Raw genomic sequence first — 18,202 nt, 5'->3', positions numbered from 1 at the left:
CTGGCCGGTCCCTGACGTTACTCTGTGATTCTGTTACGGGGGGAACCGCTAACGCCTCCCACCGAACCCCCCCGCCGCACTCAAGATGGCGGCACGCCGCCCTCAAGATGGCGCCGCGCCACACTCAAGATGGCGCCGGCGGAGAGGGCGGGGGTTGGGGGGGGGTGTGTGTGCAGGGGAGTGTGGCGCGCACGCAAGATGGCCGCCGGCGCGGCGGAGCGGAGATGGCGGCGGCCGCGCAGGCGCGGCGCGGTGCGTCACGCGGCGCGGCGTGACGTGCCGTGCGTGCGCGGCGCGCGGTGACGGAGTGGGTCGGCCGCGTCCCTTTGTTGGCGGCGGCGGCGGCGGAGCTGAGGCGCGGCGGGGCCGGGCCGGGCCGGGGGGCGGCGGGGCGGGGGGGCCGCGGGAGCCGCCGCCGTTCCTTCAGCGCCTCGCCATGGACTCGGACGAGGGTTACAACTACGAGTTCGACGAGGACGAGGAGTGTAGCGAGGACAGCGGCGCGGAGGAGGACGAGGAGGACGAGGAGGAGGACGAGCCCGACGACAACCTGGACCTGGGCGAGGTGGAGCTGGTGGAGCCCGGGCTGCGCGTCGGCGGCGAGCGCGACGGGCTGTTGGGCGGCGAAACGGGCGGGCTGGGCCCCGGCGGCGGCGGCGGCGGAGGCGGGCTGGGCGGCGGGCCGGGCCCCGGCGGCGGCCCCGAGCAGGAGGAGGATTATCGCTACGAGGTGCTGACGGCCGAGCAGATCCTGCAGCACATGGTGGAGTGCATCCGCGAAGTCAACGAGGTCATCCAGGTGCGGCCCCCGCGGGAGAAGCCGGCTTGGGCGGGGGGGAGGCGGGGCCGGGCCGCGCTCACCCTGACCCCCCCGTGTCTCCCGGGCACCCCCTGCCCCGGGAGGCCTCTCGGGGCCCAGCCCGCGGCGCGTTTCCTGCTGTGGAAGCGTCGGGAACCAGGCCCCGGGCTCTCCGGGGCCTCCTCTTTGTGTGGTTTCCAGGCTGGAATCTCTCCTGCCGTTCTGCCCCTTGTCCTCACGCTGCCTGGGGGGGGGGTTGTGCCCCTTCGGGGAGTTGCTTTGGAGCCTGGAATTTGCCGAGGGGCAGCTGGACACCCCCTCTGGTTTTGTTGTTTCTGCCTCCCCTTCCCTCCCGCCTCGCACCGACATGCTCACGAGCTTCCACCTCCTCGGGTTTATTGCCAACAATTGCCAACAATCGCAGCAAAACAGTAACTTCCCCCCATTTTTTTTTAGCGCACGGCTTTAAAAATGAAGCAGAGTTCAAAATACTGTCTTCGGATGAAAATATTGTTATCTGTTCGCTCTTGAGCTTTTGTTAAAAAAAAAAAAAACCCAAACATCTGGCATTGCTTTGGAAATGTTTCTGGCGAGGTTTTGCTCCAGCTCGCCAGCAAGTTTTGTGATGCTGTTCACTTTTTCTGCAGGTGACCAGAGTGTGGGGGTTTTCTTTTGTTCCCACTGAATCGACGTTATTCAGAGTTATTGCAAGTAAATAGAAAATGCTCCTCCTTTTCTGATAATCAAGCAGAAGTGGGGTGAGAAAATGAAATCTCTGGATATTGAATATTGAAGGGGATGCAGTGCCCAGAAAGCAGGTTTTTCTCCTAGTTGTGTCTGCTTCCAGTGTTGCTAAATCTGTTTAGATATTAGATTCACTGCAGTGAATGCTTTTGCCCAACTATTTTCTGCTCTACTGTGGCTACAACAGCAGCTTTAAAAGGTTTATATGGAACTTGATGCATACAACTGGAAAAGTATTTGCTTACTAAATTAGTAAATGGCATTTCTTGGGTCAAATTGAGGTTTATAACTTTAATAATAGTACCGTACATGTAAAGCTGAATAAAGGAGTCTGTCTAGATTAGCTGATTACCCTGCAGTTAATGATCTTATGGTTAAGTATGGATATTTCTTTGCTGCCAGTTATTGATTGTAATGTAAGAAGGGAAACAAATGGCAAATAGACATGCGAACAATAGATAACTTCAAGTTTTTACACTTTGAAATAGCGATTAAAGTGGCGAGTCTGTATTTAACGTTTAACACTGCGAAAATCATGACCTATACTGAATAGTATTGAACAGATTGTACCATTTGCTCTGTCTTTTGTGTGAGCAAAGTGGTGGAAAAGTTCCTGCCAGCGAGAAGCAGCGAGTATTCCTGCTGTTGTACTTCCAGGCCTGGCCGGCGTGGTGAATCATGAACTGATTTCTTAGACAAGGTCCTTGTTTCTGGCCTGTGCTGTGGTTTTTATTCCCCTCTTTTACTGCCCCTGAGCTGTATGGCTTGTGTGCTTGACCTCTGAGTTGCAGAATTAGTGGGAAAAAGTCCCTATGGGTAAAGAGACCCATCTCCTGCTCCTGTACCCGGGGTGGTGGTGGGAGGCCTGACCCTGTGCCGAACTTGGCTGCGTTGGGCTCTGCAGAAGCCTTGGAACCACCTACACAGAACCTCTGCGTACGCTTCCGTTATTTGTCTTAGGTTTGCAGTCGTTACTCCTGGTTTAACAGAGCAGAGTGCAGAAAGCTAGTTTGTTTAGAGTGTTGTGGCTAAACTCAGGACCTAGAATCAGCTTAAGCCGTGGAATGTGTCAGAAGAGAATAGAAAAACATTTGGTTGCTCTGAATTGCTCTTAAACACAGGCTGACTGCCATTAGTTTTCCAGTCCGTTCAGAGGTAAGTGAACCCAATTCGGCTGATGCTTCAGTATTTGCTTGTCCTCGCTTCTGTTGCTGGTGGTGAAATCTTCCAGGACTCTGTTCTGTTTATTTCCTCACTTTTGGCACCCAACCAGGATTGCTGCCGCTGCTTTTCTGGTTCACTAAACCTTTTCTGGAGTCACGCTGGCTCAGGATCCTGCTGCGGATCCTTGGTTGCGGTGCTGTGATTCACTTGTTCCGCTCCGGTACTGGACGGCTGTGGTCTCTGGGTATCGATGTTGAGTTCTTGATATCAAATGATGATGGTTGTGGTTATGTTTTGTAGTGTGAGGGTGTAATGCAGAGGTTCCCATACCCAAAAACTTTAGCTGTGGGTCTTGCACCCTCTAATCAGTGAAGGTGCTGATTTCTAGTCAGAAGTAAGGTTTAAATAAGATTTTGTTTTTCAGTTGATCATCTTTGCAGCTGCAGTAAAATGAAAAGGTATCAGCGAGCCATGAAGTGTCTGAGCCACGGCAGGTACAACCGTCTGTATTAAATGACCTTTGTCACTGCAATTCAACAGTTTATTAGCTGATAGTACCACTAGCTGGAGGGACTGAATTAAGTTTACCCTCCCATCCATTTAGTCATTTCCAAATATGTACAAGAAAAACATGAACTTCTCAGGATGGATTCGATGGGATGAAGACTTTGCAGAAGTAGTAGCTGACTTGTGATAAACTGGTTGCAGAGCTTGTAGTTCGCACTGTAGCGCGTAACAGGCTCTTAAAGGTGGCCGCTCAATGCCAAGCTCTTATCATTTGGTCTTCTAAAACCACTGAACTTGCAGTGAATTAGAGGGGTTTCAGAATGACTGGAATATTTAGAGTATTTTGCATTTACTCTTGTCTGAGCCTAATTGGGATTTCAGGTGTTTGATGGTGATTTTTGCCAAGTATTTATGCTCATAGTCTGGTTTGACTCTGCATACTGCACAAGAAATCCCCTTCCTCTCCGAATGCAAAAATAGGGGTATGAATAAACCCCTTAACCTTGTGCTGTCGATTGGCCGAGACTTCTAAATTCCATCTCTCATCAGAGTATCGCTTACGTTAAATTGCTATAATTACAAGGGGTAGAGATGTTATTTTGAATTTTAGTTGTCAAAGTAAACAGGAGGATTTGTGGTGGTTTTCCAGAATACCTCACCGAACAGCTGTAAAAACCCAGACACAGAGGTGCTGTGGAGTGAAAGGTTTTCTCTGCTCTCGGCTGTTTTCCCACAGCTGAATTTCTTCCCCATATTCTTCCTCTCTGAACTCTTGTCCAAATAATTTCTGCCATCCTTAGGTCTTTTTTTTTTTTAATTGGATTGCTATTTTCATTGTTGCTCTAGATTTTCTGAAAATAAACTTGAAAACTGTTTAGAATAGCATGTTTATTTCTCCTCTGAAAAGAGCACATGATGCTCTGCGACTCTTCCCTTTGCGGCATTGCAAGCTTGCAGGATTTCGGTATTTCTGAGTTGGGTTTGTTTCCCCTTTTTGGTCACCTTCTTCTGGAGCATTCCAATGACATCATTGTGATGTCACCAACCATATTCATCCTCTGTAATGGCGAGGTGTTGAAAACACCAGGATGACTCTCTGAGGTGGTTGGTGTTTAAAACAAAGCGTAGCAAAGGGAGTTGAGCCTCTTCTTTTTCTCCCAACCTTGTGGCGTCCTGGGTGCTGTGCCCAACCTGCCGGGTAGCTGTTGAGCTTCAAACCTGGGCTTTCTCTGCAAGGAGGTGGCATCACTGCATCCAAGAGTAGTCTAGCTCAAAAATACCTTTTCTTTTTACTCTTACCTTTAAAATAAAGTTCTTCAGAGCAAAATAGGTAACGTGTAACATCAGAATGTTTGTACTGAGTCTTCTTGTTTAGAAGATTTCTTTGCAAGTAAGGTTGGGTCCTTACTAGGTAGAAGCTTTACTGTCAAAATAAGCCGAAACCCCAGGCTACTCCTAAGTTACCAAGCCACGTTTGTCAAGTTTGTTGAGGAATGGCTTTTTGGAGAGGCTGGCAGAATGGAGGCACTACAGGTATCCCCCAGGACACCACAGCCCTGCACTTAAATACAGCTCTGGTACGGCGGACGCGAACCCATTGTCGCTTGGCAAAAGGGCTTTTTTTAAACAGCGGCTTTTTGCTTGGACAAAACGGCCCGATTTCCAGTGGTAACTTAGGAAATTTCCCTGGCGCTGGTATGATTCCACGCTGTTGGCGATACGTTCCCAATGTGTTGTCCAGAATAGGAATGATTTGCCAGCGAGCAACAGGAATTGCTGTTGGCCTACCCGGCCATGCTTAAAACTGTATGAATACAATTTAACGTTAGAGATGACATCCTGAAAACTCGGCGCGCTTGACAAGAATTGGGTAGGAGCCTGTGGGAGGAAGCACTTGATGCTGATGCTTCTTGCACTTGGCTTTGCTCGCGCTGCCTGCGCCAGGTGAGCTTGCAAGCCCCACAACTTCTCCTATTGTGCGGTTAGTTATTTGATAATCAAATTCGTGTTGGGGCCTTGAATGTTATGATGCTGGAAGGAAACACTTTGTTAAGCTTGGTGTTTCTGTCACGTGGCGTTTATAAGGTGTTTCATTATAGTAGGAATGCATTTAATATTTCCAAGGAATGGAATGAACTTTGTTGTGACAAAGCATTCCTGCAATCTGGTATAAGGCCTCACTGCAGAACTTTCGGAAATGACATGGTATCTGTTCCCTGGCTGCCAAGACATGGAATTCTGGATATAATAGTGGGGTTTTTTTTAGAATTATTGTAGGGTTAGTTTTACAGGGTAGGAAAGTCTTGTTTTGTCTGTGAAGTCACCGGAGTAATTTAAACTTTGTACTTTAATGACGCATTTGCTTAGTGTTTTAGATTTCTGTTTCTCTTAGGCCAAATGTAAATCTCATGGCTGGCCACGAGTTAAAAAAAGCCAACAAAACAATACTGGTTTCTTTTGTCTCAATATAAGTTTGCAAAAATCACAACAAGGCAGCCTTCCCTGGGGGGCGTGTGGGTGCAGATGGGGACTGGCACGTCTTGGGGATGTTTTCAAAGTGAAACTGAAAGCACTCATTATTTTTTAGCTACTTTTTAGAAACAAATGTTTAATAAGTAGTAAATACAGTTACTGATATTCCCCATGGGTTTAATTTTAGTGAGCAGGCCCATGCTTGCTATGCAAAGTCAAGTGTTATTTCTGCTATAAATTGGCAACTGGTGTGTCGCGGAGAAGACATAATTGAGACTGCAGCGTTTGCAGTCCTTGATGTGAAACAATAGATATTTCTGGGTGTTAAAACATCATTAAAAATGCAAGTTCAGCTTACACTTCTATACTTATCCCAAGCTCTGACTCCCTAGTTTTAGCCTTGCATGAGTTTAAGTTCATAATAGGAAATAAAGCCAAACTTCCGATGCTCTTTGTGTTCCTGTGATATGATATACAAGTATAGGGCAGTCCTGTGTCTGTTCAGAACTATTTCACCTTTCTGTTTGACGAGCAATGTTAAATTTGGGAGCATAGTGCACACAGTTTCAGTTTGACAGTCTCTGCTGCTTGTGATTAAAACTGAGACCTGGAAGACTAAGCCATTTGTTTGAAGCAATGCTGTTAACTCCTAAATTGAAAGTAGCTCCCTGTACTTCCTCCCTAAGTGTCCTTGGCACCTGTTGAATTGTTTTCAAGTCTTTATTTTGAAAATAATCTCTCTTCCCCTTTAGTCCATGAGCGAGATAAAGCAAACAAGAAGGTGGTTCCGCTGTTTGATGTCAGGTGCAATAGAGCGGTGGAAGGAAGGGATTGTTGATCTCCAGGCTGCGCTCGTCTTATGATATTGAGTGACGTTTCTCATACAGAAATAATTTGTTGGAGCCTTTTCTTTCTGGAGAACACAGTTACTCATTCCTCTGCTTCGGAAAGACAGTTTGGAGCACTTGGGAAATGGGAAAAGAACCCTGAATTTGTCAGGAGAGCTGTGACTGACCATGGCAACTAACTGTGAAGGCTCAGGGTCCTCTCTGTGTTCTTACCTGTTTGGGGCCGTGCTTCCAGTTCCTCTGCACTTGTGTTATTTTGGAGTAAGAGGGATCTAAAAATGCTGCACGTGATGTTTTCTCGTTTGTGGCTGGTTACGCTGGATTTCTGGCAGCCGTAAAGAATGTATGTGTAAGTGTATAATGCTGCCGAATTTGATGAAGTGATTCGGTAGCTTCAGCAATTGCAAGAAAAACTGCAGCCTCGTTTATTGTAAAGCTCGCACGGAGGGTTCGTAGCTACTCGGTGATGCCAAATGGTGCATTTGAGTGCAGCCCGGAATACAGATGCCTGTGTTTTTTGAGAGACCTGCTGTGCTTGTATCGGGTATCGCGCAGGAGGCGAGGAAGTGACCGACTGCGTGAACTGGAGACAAAAATATGGTTGTTTTAATTTGCTAATCAAAATTCTGCTAATATTTAAATAATATCTTCAGCATCCCCAGTGTTAGCTGCTGGCAATGGTGAAAGTCTTGAGTTTGGCCTGTATTTGATTCCTTAGCGTGCTTTTAGCTTTTGATCTTGAGCTGTGATGGAAATACCATTTAAGTGAATGCTTTGAAAACTGCTCTTCCAGGTTTCCTCTGGAGTTGAGCTTCACATGGAGCTTAGTTTGGGAGTGTTTGTACTTCACAAGCTGGTGCCTTTTTAGCATTTGAGATGTCCCTTTAACTACAGACACTCTTTCCAAAGAGCTCCCTTGTTTACATGACGTAGCAATGCTGAGTAATTATTTTTGGTATTCAGAGTAGTTCCCTCTGAGTGTTTGAACCACCGCATGTACCAAACGCAACTCTACATCAAGTCTTATGCGTGTTTTTAGAGACTGAGAACTTTTACCAAATTTCAAGAATCATTTCAAAGTCTTGGGTAGATACTTTCAAGAAGAAAATGCACTGAAAAAACTGGTGTAGGAGGGCGAGTTGAATCCCTTTGGTGTCTTCCCTTTGGAGAAGCGTGGAGCCCAGCGAGCTGAAGCATCAAGCACCGCTTTTCCGTGACCCGTGGTATCGTCTGTGCCCGTCCTTGTCACCAGGCTCTGTGATGGCAAACGCTTGTTGTTCTCTGCAGATCCATTAAACAAGGGGAGAGGAACCAAATGCTGCCGCTGGGGTCAGCAGAGCAATTGAGATCCCGGTGAGCAGGAGGTTCTTGGCCGTAATCAATGAGTAACTGGGTGGTAGCCTGTGTACCTACCTAAAACTCAGCTTCTTGGCCTTTTCCTGAAGTCTACTGGTGGTTTTGAGGTAGCGCCTGCTTATGTTGGCATATTAAGTTCCTTCCAACCTTTTCAAAAGCATTCTTGGTTTTGTATCTTCCTCAGTTAAAGCACCATGCAGCACCTCTCATTTCCAGGCCAAGCAGCGCAAGGATCCTGTCTGGTTATCAAAACCACATCTTCTGGAAAGGTCCTGGTGGCCGAAACATAAAGGTGTGAATGATAAAAGGTGGTCTGACTCACTTAGATTCTCTGTGTGACTTTCTGGTCCTGAGGCACCTTCCGCATTCTGGGACACCATGAATGCACCTTTTCCTGCGGGCAGCGTGCATGTTAATTCAAAAAAGATCAGACTTTGGTGGCTTTGTGATTTGAGGAATTTGGGAGCTTGAGGGAGATAATCACCAATGTTGGGAATTAGAATGTTGAACACGTTGATTGCCTGTCCAGCCTTTGAGAAAAAGCTTGACAGAGCAATGTGTTGTGTGTTGTTTCAGCAGAGGAGGGATGCAGGCTCTGAACTCTCTTTTCCAGCAGATAAGCAGGATGGAGTAGGAATTCCTGCTCAGGAGGATTCTGCTTGGGCACAGTTAAAGTCCTCTTGAAGTGCAGAACACGCACTAAAAATGTAGAACCAGAAGAATCAGTATAATGGCCCCTGAAAATAGTCAACTGGCAAAGCAACTGACTTTGGGAGTTAGTTCAACTTGATTTTTTTTTTTAAGCTTATGTCTGTGTATTCCTATTAAGGAGAAAGCATGAAGAGACTTTCTTCCAAGGTAAAGAAATGACAATTTGAAGTGGTTCTGCAGGTTTCCGCTTCCTGCCGGCTGTTATATCTTAGGTCGGGCTCCGAAGGAGTGAGTGGAGCGAGCGATGTGACCGTACTACCCTGGCCAAGTGCATTTGACCTGTTTACTTTAGCAAAACTTTTTCAGAGCCGCAGAGGAAGCAGCTGGTATTTGAACAAACCCCTTATATAAAAATCACGGCGGGACGTGCTTGATTTTTACTATTCCTGTGCTGCTTTGAGCGTGTGGAAGCTGGTGAAGTAGTTGCTGAGTAGTGAAGCACTTCACTCTGGGTAATTTCCTTTTAGGTTTTTCTTTGCTTTACTGACCAGAGGCACTTGTGAACAGGCTCCCATCACCGCTTGGCTTGAAACACCAACAGACTCAAGCTGTTCTGGTGCTTTCAGTTTCTTTGGGTATCTCATTCTCATCCCAAGCGTGTTTTTGGGCTGCAGGGGTGTACAGATGTGCGCCTGCAACCTGCAGTAGAGGCAGACGCGGCTCCGTGCGCATTGCTCGTGGCTTAGGCAGTTCCCTCGCTGCATGGCCAAGTAATGAACGAGGTCGGTGAACTCTTTAATTAAACGTGCCCCCTCTCTGCTCTTATCGCTGTTTGACCCTGCTCCATTTGCCAGAAGTGATGCTGGTTGAATTGCTCAACTGTAGTGTCAGCAAAAGAAAACACTTGTGTGTCTCTGCCTGAAGACCATGTTTTTGTGGCCTGTTTTGGGTGCACGTGTAATTACAGATGTATATTTAAATTTTGAAAGAGCTCTGGGTGTTTTTTTTCCAAACTTTGATCCTTTCTGCAGCTGGTAACTTTGGATTGCGTGTGTTCTTGTGTAACAAAATACAAACGCAATCAGCATTCCTTTGTCTGGCCAGGAGAAATGCGGAGACGCATCGAGGGAAAATGGGAGAATTCACATGAGCAAACAGGCTCCCTTGCAATGAACTTTCATCTGTGGGAAGAACGACTTCAGATAAGTTAACTCTTAAAAACCTACATCCCCATCAGTACATTAAAATCAGGCTGAACAGCAGTTTGTTTATTGAAAAGAGAGGAAGAAGAACATTCCAACATCTAGTTGGAACCCTAGTTAGGGTTCTTATTCTGCATTCCCTACACTTGAACAAGTGACTCCAATAGATGCTGTTAGTGCGAAATTTGATTTTGTGTGAAGTGGAAGGACTTGGGGGTAAAATCCCACCTAGTATGTATACAGGAAAGTAAAGCAACAACTTCTAATTGCTGTGAATGAATGTGTCTGATGTCTTTTGTTTGAGTAGTTAGTAATACTTCTGTGATGACTGAAAGGCTGTCTGAGCAAACTGAGGTGATCTTTGATTTATACATATTTTATATATGCATTAGCATGTCCTGCAATAACTGTTCTCTTTATTTTACTTGGGAAAATAGTATGTTTGAAACTTCCTTATTTGCATTGTTAAGAGAGCTGAAATTAATACTTGAAAATGAACTCTGTTCTGTTTTAATGTTGGATGATGGTAGCTGATAGTAAATGCGGGTGTAGTTCTGTATGACAGCAAAGAATCAAATATAATGTGACACAATCATGGGCTATTGTGGTTTATAAATGTAAGATACTTTGCCTTCAGTTGGGAATTCTGTACTGAGATAATAGACATATCCAGAGAATGTATAGAAATGGGTACGATGCTTGAGAAATGGGTAAAGCGGTTGCCTAATTCCTTTATTTCTGCATCTCTGATCTATTGTTACTATTTGGTAACTACCTTCCCATCTCTGATACTTATTTTTTAGCCCCTCTTAAGGCTGCGTGATACTGAAACTATCTGGAGATGTTTGGGATCTGTCCTCCTCCTGTTGATTTGGGGTTTGTTTTGGTATTCTTGCAGAAGCCCAGTGTCTGCTGATCACTCGTAATATTGTAATGAGAAAGAAGCAGGGATATCCTTGTCAGCTAGTGCCTCAAATACAAAATTGCACACCCAGGTGTGCTGAAAGGGAGATGCTTCAGGTGCTTTGGAGCATCTGCAGACACTTTCTGCTTTAGAAACAGTTCTGATTAAATGAAAGTTTGTATAGAGGTGGATCTTCAAAGCCCTTACATGAGGAAATGGTGAAAAAGTTGGAGGTTTCCTCTTCTCCCTGCTGTATGACTTGTGATCTGTTATTTCTGTATTGAATCCCAACGGAGTGTTTTCTCTTAACTCGAGGGAGCTGAGGTAGTTGGTTAAAAATACCTGCAGCCGTTAGAGACTGCAGTTAGAATTTTAAGTATCTTGTTAAAGGATGTGAATGCGAACGAACAAGAGAATTACTAAACTCTTCATGCCTCCAGAATATCCTTTTTGCAAAGTTGGCTTCTTTGGAGCCCTCGGAGGAAAAAGTTTTGGGGTGTAAACAGGCAAATTTACTTCTGGTAGTGGAAATCGCAGCTCATAAAACAGGATGTTGCCGGGGCTCTGTTTTCTTAGTTCTAAAACTAAGTAACATTAATCGAGCAGAGTGTGCAAAGTCATCATTAAAAAATGGTCTGAGCTAGAAGAGGCTTGTTGGGAAAGGGCTGCTGGCAGATTTTCCTGGTGCAGATGCAGCTTCTGCCAGCAGGAAAAAGTGCTTTTGCAGGTAGAGCTGCTCTTGTGCAGGGAAGCGATATGAGCTACCACCACATCTGCACTGGGGCTCTCGCCAACGTCGAGATGTTGCCAAAGATTACATCCCCAAGACGCTGCTGGATTGGCAATGATCTCCTGGGCCTGTCTCGTTTAAAAGTGTTAAGATGGCTAAATTATTTCTTTTCTTTTGCTTGCTCGAGAGTTGCAGACTAAGGCGCATGCATCACTGGGTAGATTTATTGCCCATTTGTCAAGGTGATGCGTGTACAAACTGTATTTTTCCAGTAAATGTTTCAAAGGGTTAAGCTCTTCCTGTTTTGTGTTGCATCGCAATTTGGCAAGACATCCGTCTTTCTGCCAAGCGATGCTGGAAAATGAGGCGATGGTGGGAAGACCTGGGATCCAGTTGTGGACCTGGGTCGCTAATGGAGACGCTGGTTAAATCTGTGCTGAACGACTATGACCTGGTACAGCCTTACGTACCCAAGTGCTTCCTTTAGCCAGGTATGTGCGACCATAAACGAGTTTAAGGCCTTTGCGCAGTGATTGGGAGATGGAGTCAGCCCAAGGGAGATGGTTTTTCCTCTCTTAAAATCCTATGGAGTGTGCTGTGGCTTCTGCGAATATTCCGGTGTTTTCTCTGCCCAAGCCAAGTGTTGCTGGAGAGCGAATTGTTCCTAAAAGCGGCTGCTGTGTTGAGGAAGGGACAAAATCAGGAGCAGTAAGGGAAAGAGAAGAGAAATACCCAGTGCTTGGGCGCTCACCAAACCGAGGCCTGGAGGAGAAAGATAAGATGGAAGAATGTTAAGGATTTTTTTCTTTTCTCCATAAAAATTCTCTAATGCTCTTGTAAAGTGCCACCAGCTAAGAATTCTTGGGCTAAACCTGTGTTGCTCATCAGTCACGTTGTCTCTGAAGGGCTTGACAGTTAAATGCCATCGGTGGCTGTGTATCAAAATACATTTGAGCTAACCTGGCCATTGTCAGAAGAGAGGCTTTTCATTGCGGTGGCTTGTGCTTAGTTTTCATGGTAGATGTTTAATTTACTGATTCTTGCAGGCGTTTCTTCAGTGCGCTCATGGAATAAGTTACCATCCTTTACAACTTTCTTCTCCCTATCCGTGTATTTGTTGGAAAACGTTAATTGCAATGTTTTGAAGCAGAAGTAGGGATGTAGGCTGCACAGGCATGTTGTTTTAAGAGTTTTGCAGAGTGAATATTTCCCCCCAGGTACCTGTGGGTCCGAGAACCCTGCCTCTGCTGCAGGAGGTAACCCGTCCTGCTCGCCTTCTTGTCCCAAGAGGAAAACGCTGTGTGATCAAGCACCGCAATAACTGCAGCGCCCTTTGGGGTAAAGCTCACTTACCCTGGACGCAACCGATTTTGAGGAATCAACTCAACGGGAGTTGTGTTGAGGTGATGTACAGTTTGGGTGGATTATATATTTTTTTGTGTGATAAGGAACTCACCTGTCTTTAAACGGACTGTGATGGATGTTCTCCATTACTGCCCGGTAACAAAAGCAGATGGGAGACAGGTCATCCACCAATTTGACATAACCAATATTTGAGAGATGTGTTTATGTTGGGCATCCTTGGGGGCTGATCCCCTGCTTGTGCACTATCTAAAGAGAGGACAGTCTTTCTGTAATCATGTGGAAAAGGACCTTTGAGACCAGGAAAATGACAGTTTCAACGAACTTGTGAAACTTAATCCAGAAAACTGGTTAATTTGAGCCTATAGACAGACCTGATGTGGGAAAAGGACATGAGTTAATGGGAATTTACACTTCCCAGTATTGCTGTGATGTTGGGTGTCAGAAAAATAGTCTCATCCTTTCAGAGTCTGCCTGATTTCCTCTACACACTTGCCTGTGGAATCATTATTTCTTCAAGTTATCCTAGGGAAAAAAATACTCTTTTGATATCACAAAATACTATAGGATATTCTTCTAGAAAGGACTTTGCAGGTGATTTTTAAGTGGAATAGACCTTTTCTGGTCAGGTAGTGTTGTCTTATAGCAGATCTTTGTGGATGAAGCGTGATAACATCTTCAAGAATGAAGTGATGGAAAAGGACGTGCAGTGTGCTGTTGTATATTGTGCTGTAAGGTTCTTTCTGGAAAAGCGCCATCAAAAAAGCAAATTCTCCAAGCTGTTCTGTGTGGCCATGCGACACCGATTTGCTGGTAGCATCCTCTTGAGGCTGACTGCCTGTTTGGCCACGTGGGGCCTTTGAGTGTGCTTAAGGCAGCAAAAGTGCACTTGTTTTTTCCGTAGGGTATGTAGAATCCATGGAGAAGTCCCAGCTACTGCTGCCCAGCAAGCAGGGTTGAAATGACCTGTTCTATGCATTGTATGAGGCGCTGGAAACCGGAGCGAGCAGAAAGTTTTGCTGCCTGACGGGGAGGAATGGTCCTGGTTTGCTACCAAGACATTGAACCTGTGAAATGGGCAGAGCCATATGGGTAAATCTGGCTCTGGAGCAGAACCTGCCAATGTACAATGCTGACCCTCGTGAGCAAGTGGTATTGATGTACTGATATGTCTTCGAGTGAGGAAAAAGCAGCAGGGAAAGCTTTTTTTTTTTTTTGAGACACCTTAAGACTTCTATAAAATGATTTAAAGGAAGAGGCAATAGTCCCTCTTTGAGCTTTATTCCTTTTCCATGCAAACAGGACAGATTCTGTAGCTCGCCTTGGCACACCTGTACTTTCCCAGATATACCCAGTTTATCCAGTGGCTGAAGACGGCATTCCCTGAAACCCAGATGCCGTGTTTTGGGTCGTTTTGCTTTAATCAACTTGATGGGTAGCTGACCCGACATGTGCCGCTTCTAGTCTTTCCAACAGCGACTAATAAAAGACTTCCTTTAAAAAAAAGTATTTTTATCTCTGTTACCTTGAAGACACATCTTTGTAGTGACTGGCAGTATTCCCCCAGTTTGCTATCAAAATCTTCTGTTTGGTAGCCCAGCTAAATATAGAAATACAGACAGACTCACTTGTTGGAAGTGAATTGTCCAGGTTGTGCCGACTCTGCTGTCCGGCCCCACGGTGATCCCGCTCTGCTTAAAATAAACCGGTGACCCCCTCAACCTGGGTCGGTTCATCCATCTCATTCACTTGTAGCTTCTGAAAAGCACATTTAACTGCCCTACTTAGTTACTGCTCTGTTTCAAAGTGAAATAATAATCCAAGTAGCTGTTACTTTATCTCATAAGGCAAAAATAGAGCTGGTGTGTGGATAAGCTGTTTGTGTTTCTGGAATTTTCCTTGGTGTCTCGAAAATCTTGTGGAAGAGATTTCTTACCGGCCTGTGCTTTTGGGGCTAAGCTGAGGGATTTTGGTGCACCTTGCACACTCACTGAGCTCCTCTGCCTTCATTCAGCATCACTATTGCTTTCTGTAGCAAAATGTGCTTTTGCGTTCCTCTTAAGCCAGTGTAGTGGCTTTTCTTCAAGTGAATTGTCTTATCGGTTTGAGACAAGAATTGAAACTGTCCCCATGTGTCTTTTCTAGCCTTCTAGAGACTGTGGGTTTGTGCAGGACTGCAAGTATCAAATGATGCTTCTTGCTGTCAAAAAAACCCCACAAAAAACAACCCACAAAAAGCCAACACAACAGTTTTGCAGTTTGATGGGGATGGATCTGTTTGTGATATGTGTATATGAACAGTGCAGGTCAAAATGAAGCATAATGGGTTGAAAATTCAGGTTTTCGAAGGAAAGGTGGCTACGCGTTGTTTGTGATGGTTAAATGGGTCTGTTGGTGCTTTTTCTAAATAGCCGTGTGTTTGTTTCCTCGGTTTCTCAGTCTAGCAGAGGCGAAGCTTCGAGGTGCTGGATACTGCCTGAAGGTTTGATGTGAGCTGGGATTGGTGATTCCCAGGGACCAGACTCCACCAGGATGAACCTGCAGCTCCTTTACATTCAGGGTAGCCAAACCTCTTTTGGGTCATAACTTTGAATACGACCCCATCCCCAGGCTGGCTGCTGTGCCGTGTGCTGTTTTCTTCCTCCACAATGGGAGATATTGGGGACCTACGGAAATAGTAGACTGGACTAATTATATGTAATGATGCCATCACCTTCTCCTACTCTTTGAAGGCAAGTCTTTGCAAATTCGTAAGTGGGAGGCGATGGGTTGAATCAAACCGTTCGGAAGCACGCTCTGGCTCTTGGTGCATCAACTGGAGTCGCTCAGCAGCAGCTTCAGGAGCTGCAGCTGTGGCTCGTGTCGCTTACACGGGTTTGCTGAGCTTTTGCTTGTACGCTGGGATTTCTTGTGGTGGGAGAGACCAGGAGGAGCGAAATAGTTGGGGTGACGCTACCTTTGCAGGCTCCTTGGTTTAAAATAATTAAAAGTGCGAAATGGTTTGTGGAAGTGTGGACATTTGGAGACATGTAGCTCCACGTTTTGTCACGGGGTGTAGTTGGCACAACTTGCTCTAATTCTCAGGGCCTCCGTACCTGCGGGTCTTTGCTCTTTAAAGGTTTGACTTTATACACCAGAGCGGTGGCAAAAGCAGACAAAACATTCTTCACACAAAAATGTATAAAATAAGGGTTAACGTAGATCACATGATATTGAAGTGTATACTGAAATACTGGAAAATACCTTCCCTAATCATAACCCATGCGCAGTTTTTAATTTGTGGTGAGTTGGTGGTGGAGCTTCTACCGTCATGTGGGAGCCGCTTGAGCAGCACAGCAAATCCACCCCATCTTCTTTCCTTTGGAAGTATTACAGTGCAAATTCAGATTTTTGCCTTTCCAAATGTGCTAATTCATCCCGGAGTTGTTGCTTTAGTATTTTTTGAAAGCTTTGTTAGACAATGGATCTTTGTGGCTCCTAATCATTAACCTGAAAACTTGCCAAAACGCTCGGAGGAAAATGTAAAGCAGCCGACTGTTTCATTTCTGTCTCTTGAACCAATTAACTGAAGTAATAAAGTTTTCTCCGAAGTTGCTTTTTATTATCTTCTTCTGCTAAAAGAGTCTATGTTCATCAGAGCTGGAAACAACTGGTAGAGTGCAGATAGGTTACTACAAACTGAGATCATAATATCAAGCTGCCATTTGGTGCCATCATGTCACGGTACTAAAACAGTAATTCTGTAAAACTTAATTTTCCAAATTAAGAGAGATGATGTGTGAAGGGAAGTTAATGAGGTGAGGAATGATGTAGGAAGCTGAGGAGACGATCAGCGGCGCAGCGGAAGCCTCTGGATGTGTTAATGGGAAGTTACGATGACCTGGTGGATCCATCAGGCAGGGGACGGCAGGTGACAGTGGTGACCGGCAATGTCACGGGGCAGTACCCTGGCTTCATGTGGATGCCAGTAGCAGGATAAAGGTACATTTTGAGTGATTTAGAGGTGAGTAATTCAAGAGTCGCTCAGTGGGGCTGAAGGATGCAAAGACCGTATCTTCAGCAGGCGCACAGAGCACTGATTTTGTTGTTATTATGTATAACAGGTGTTAGGAAGGTAAGAAGTATCTCAAATCCATCTGACTGTGTTGTGTTGGTCCCATAAACCATGAGATGGCTCATGGCGGGGATGTCCTACGGTGGGATTCTGTCCCAAACCCCAAGAAGGATCCATCCAGGAGAGGATGGATGATCCATTTAGCTGCCCTCCTCATCTCACAACAACCTTCTTGTGTTCTGGCTGTAATCAAGCCAGGGAATATTAGATTACACCCAAGTTTTCCAGCAGTTTCTCAGAGTGCTCAGTTGGTGTTATTTAAAAACTAGCAAGTTTGAAGACAATGCCTTTAGAAAATCAAGTCCTGGAGGTCAAAATCACCTGGACCTCAGCTGCTACATTCAATTCCTGGGAATTTTATTGGGCTGCTGGAAATGAGGTCTTGTTTTTGTAACATTTCCTGTAATTGTGACCTGAAAAAATAGCTGTGAATGGATCTTCACAAGCAACGTGCGCTTGCAGAACAGTGCAAACCCTGCAGACAGTCTTGCTGTAACGTGACTCAGGCTTAAAGCTTATCTGAAATGCTTTCTCCTCGCTATGTTTGTGTCTAAGGTTACCTGGATGGGGCTGGGAGATGCAAGTGAAGAGCAGTGGTGTTCAGACAGAGTAGATGACCTAGTTATTGCTGAATTGCCCTAGTTATTGCAAAATTTGGGGCCGATTTCCACTTCGTTGTTGCCTGCCCGGTGTGTGGTGTTGGTTGCCCTTGTTTTAGGGCTGTGGGTGGAGAAGCTGTTGTCCTTCAGAGTGTCAGTGTGTGAACCTATTGGGTTTTGGAGTAATTAAAGGCTTTTTGGGGTGGTTTCTGCTCCTGCTGGGCGATGGCGCTTGGAGCAATTAAGTATTACCTGTTTTCTATCGGTCTAGAGGTGCAGGGCAGTGGAGAAGAACATGCAGCCCATCTGATGGTGCTGGTGTCCAAACCGTGGATGAAAGCTACAGCTTAGGCAAACCAGAAGTCTTTTTGGATTTATTAAGAAATCATTTAAGCCTTCTCCTGGTGAGGTTGCTCTTACTCTAACCTCTACCAGAAAATGTGACGTTTTGGTTATTTTATTAACAATTCTTTCCCCGGCGCATTGACAAGCTGTAGCGAGGTGGTTTGATCCTGCGCATGGAATAGAGCAGTGGATATTAAAGAAGCTCGAACCGTTTACAGATGTGTAAGGTTTGGGCAAAGCCGTTGTTTCTGGAGCATCTACTTGGGTTCACAAGTATGAACGCAATATCAAACCTGTACTGCTGAACCGAGCCTGAAAAAGCCAGCGCTATTGAGAAATAGTTGCTGCAGTTTAAATTTCAGGTTTTCATCCTAGAGCTGCCAGGTTTAGAAAATAAAATCAGCG

At 45.5% G+C, this 18,202-nt stretch overlaps 1 protein-coding gene across 1 annotated transcript in view; it reads left to right on the top strand.

Annotated features, from left to right (window-relative positions):
• Window positions 1–390: 390 nt before the first annotated feature.
• ARIH1 (ariadne RBR E3 ubiquitin protein ligase 1) overlaps window positions 391–18,202 on the top strand; it is a 52,859-nt gene continuing 35,047 nt past the window's right edge. The window contains exon 1 of the mRNA XM_080351482.1: window positions 391–799. Coding sequence (XP_080207608.1) covers window positions 437–799 — 363 coding nt within the window. The 5' untranslated portion in view covers window positions 391–436. The remainder of the gene's footprint in view (window positions 800–18,202) is intronic.

The sequence above is a fragment of the Nesoenas mayeri genome (genome assembly GCF_963082525.1).
Source record: "Nesoenas mayeri genome assembly, chromosome: 11".
NCBI classification, from domain to species: domain Eukaryota; kingdom Metazoa; phylum Chordata; class Aves; order Columbiformes; family Columbidae; genus Nesoenas; species Nesoenas mayeri.
This window is presented reverse-complemented; position numbering and strand designations above follow the sequence as displayed.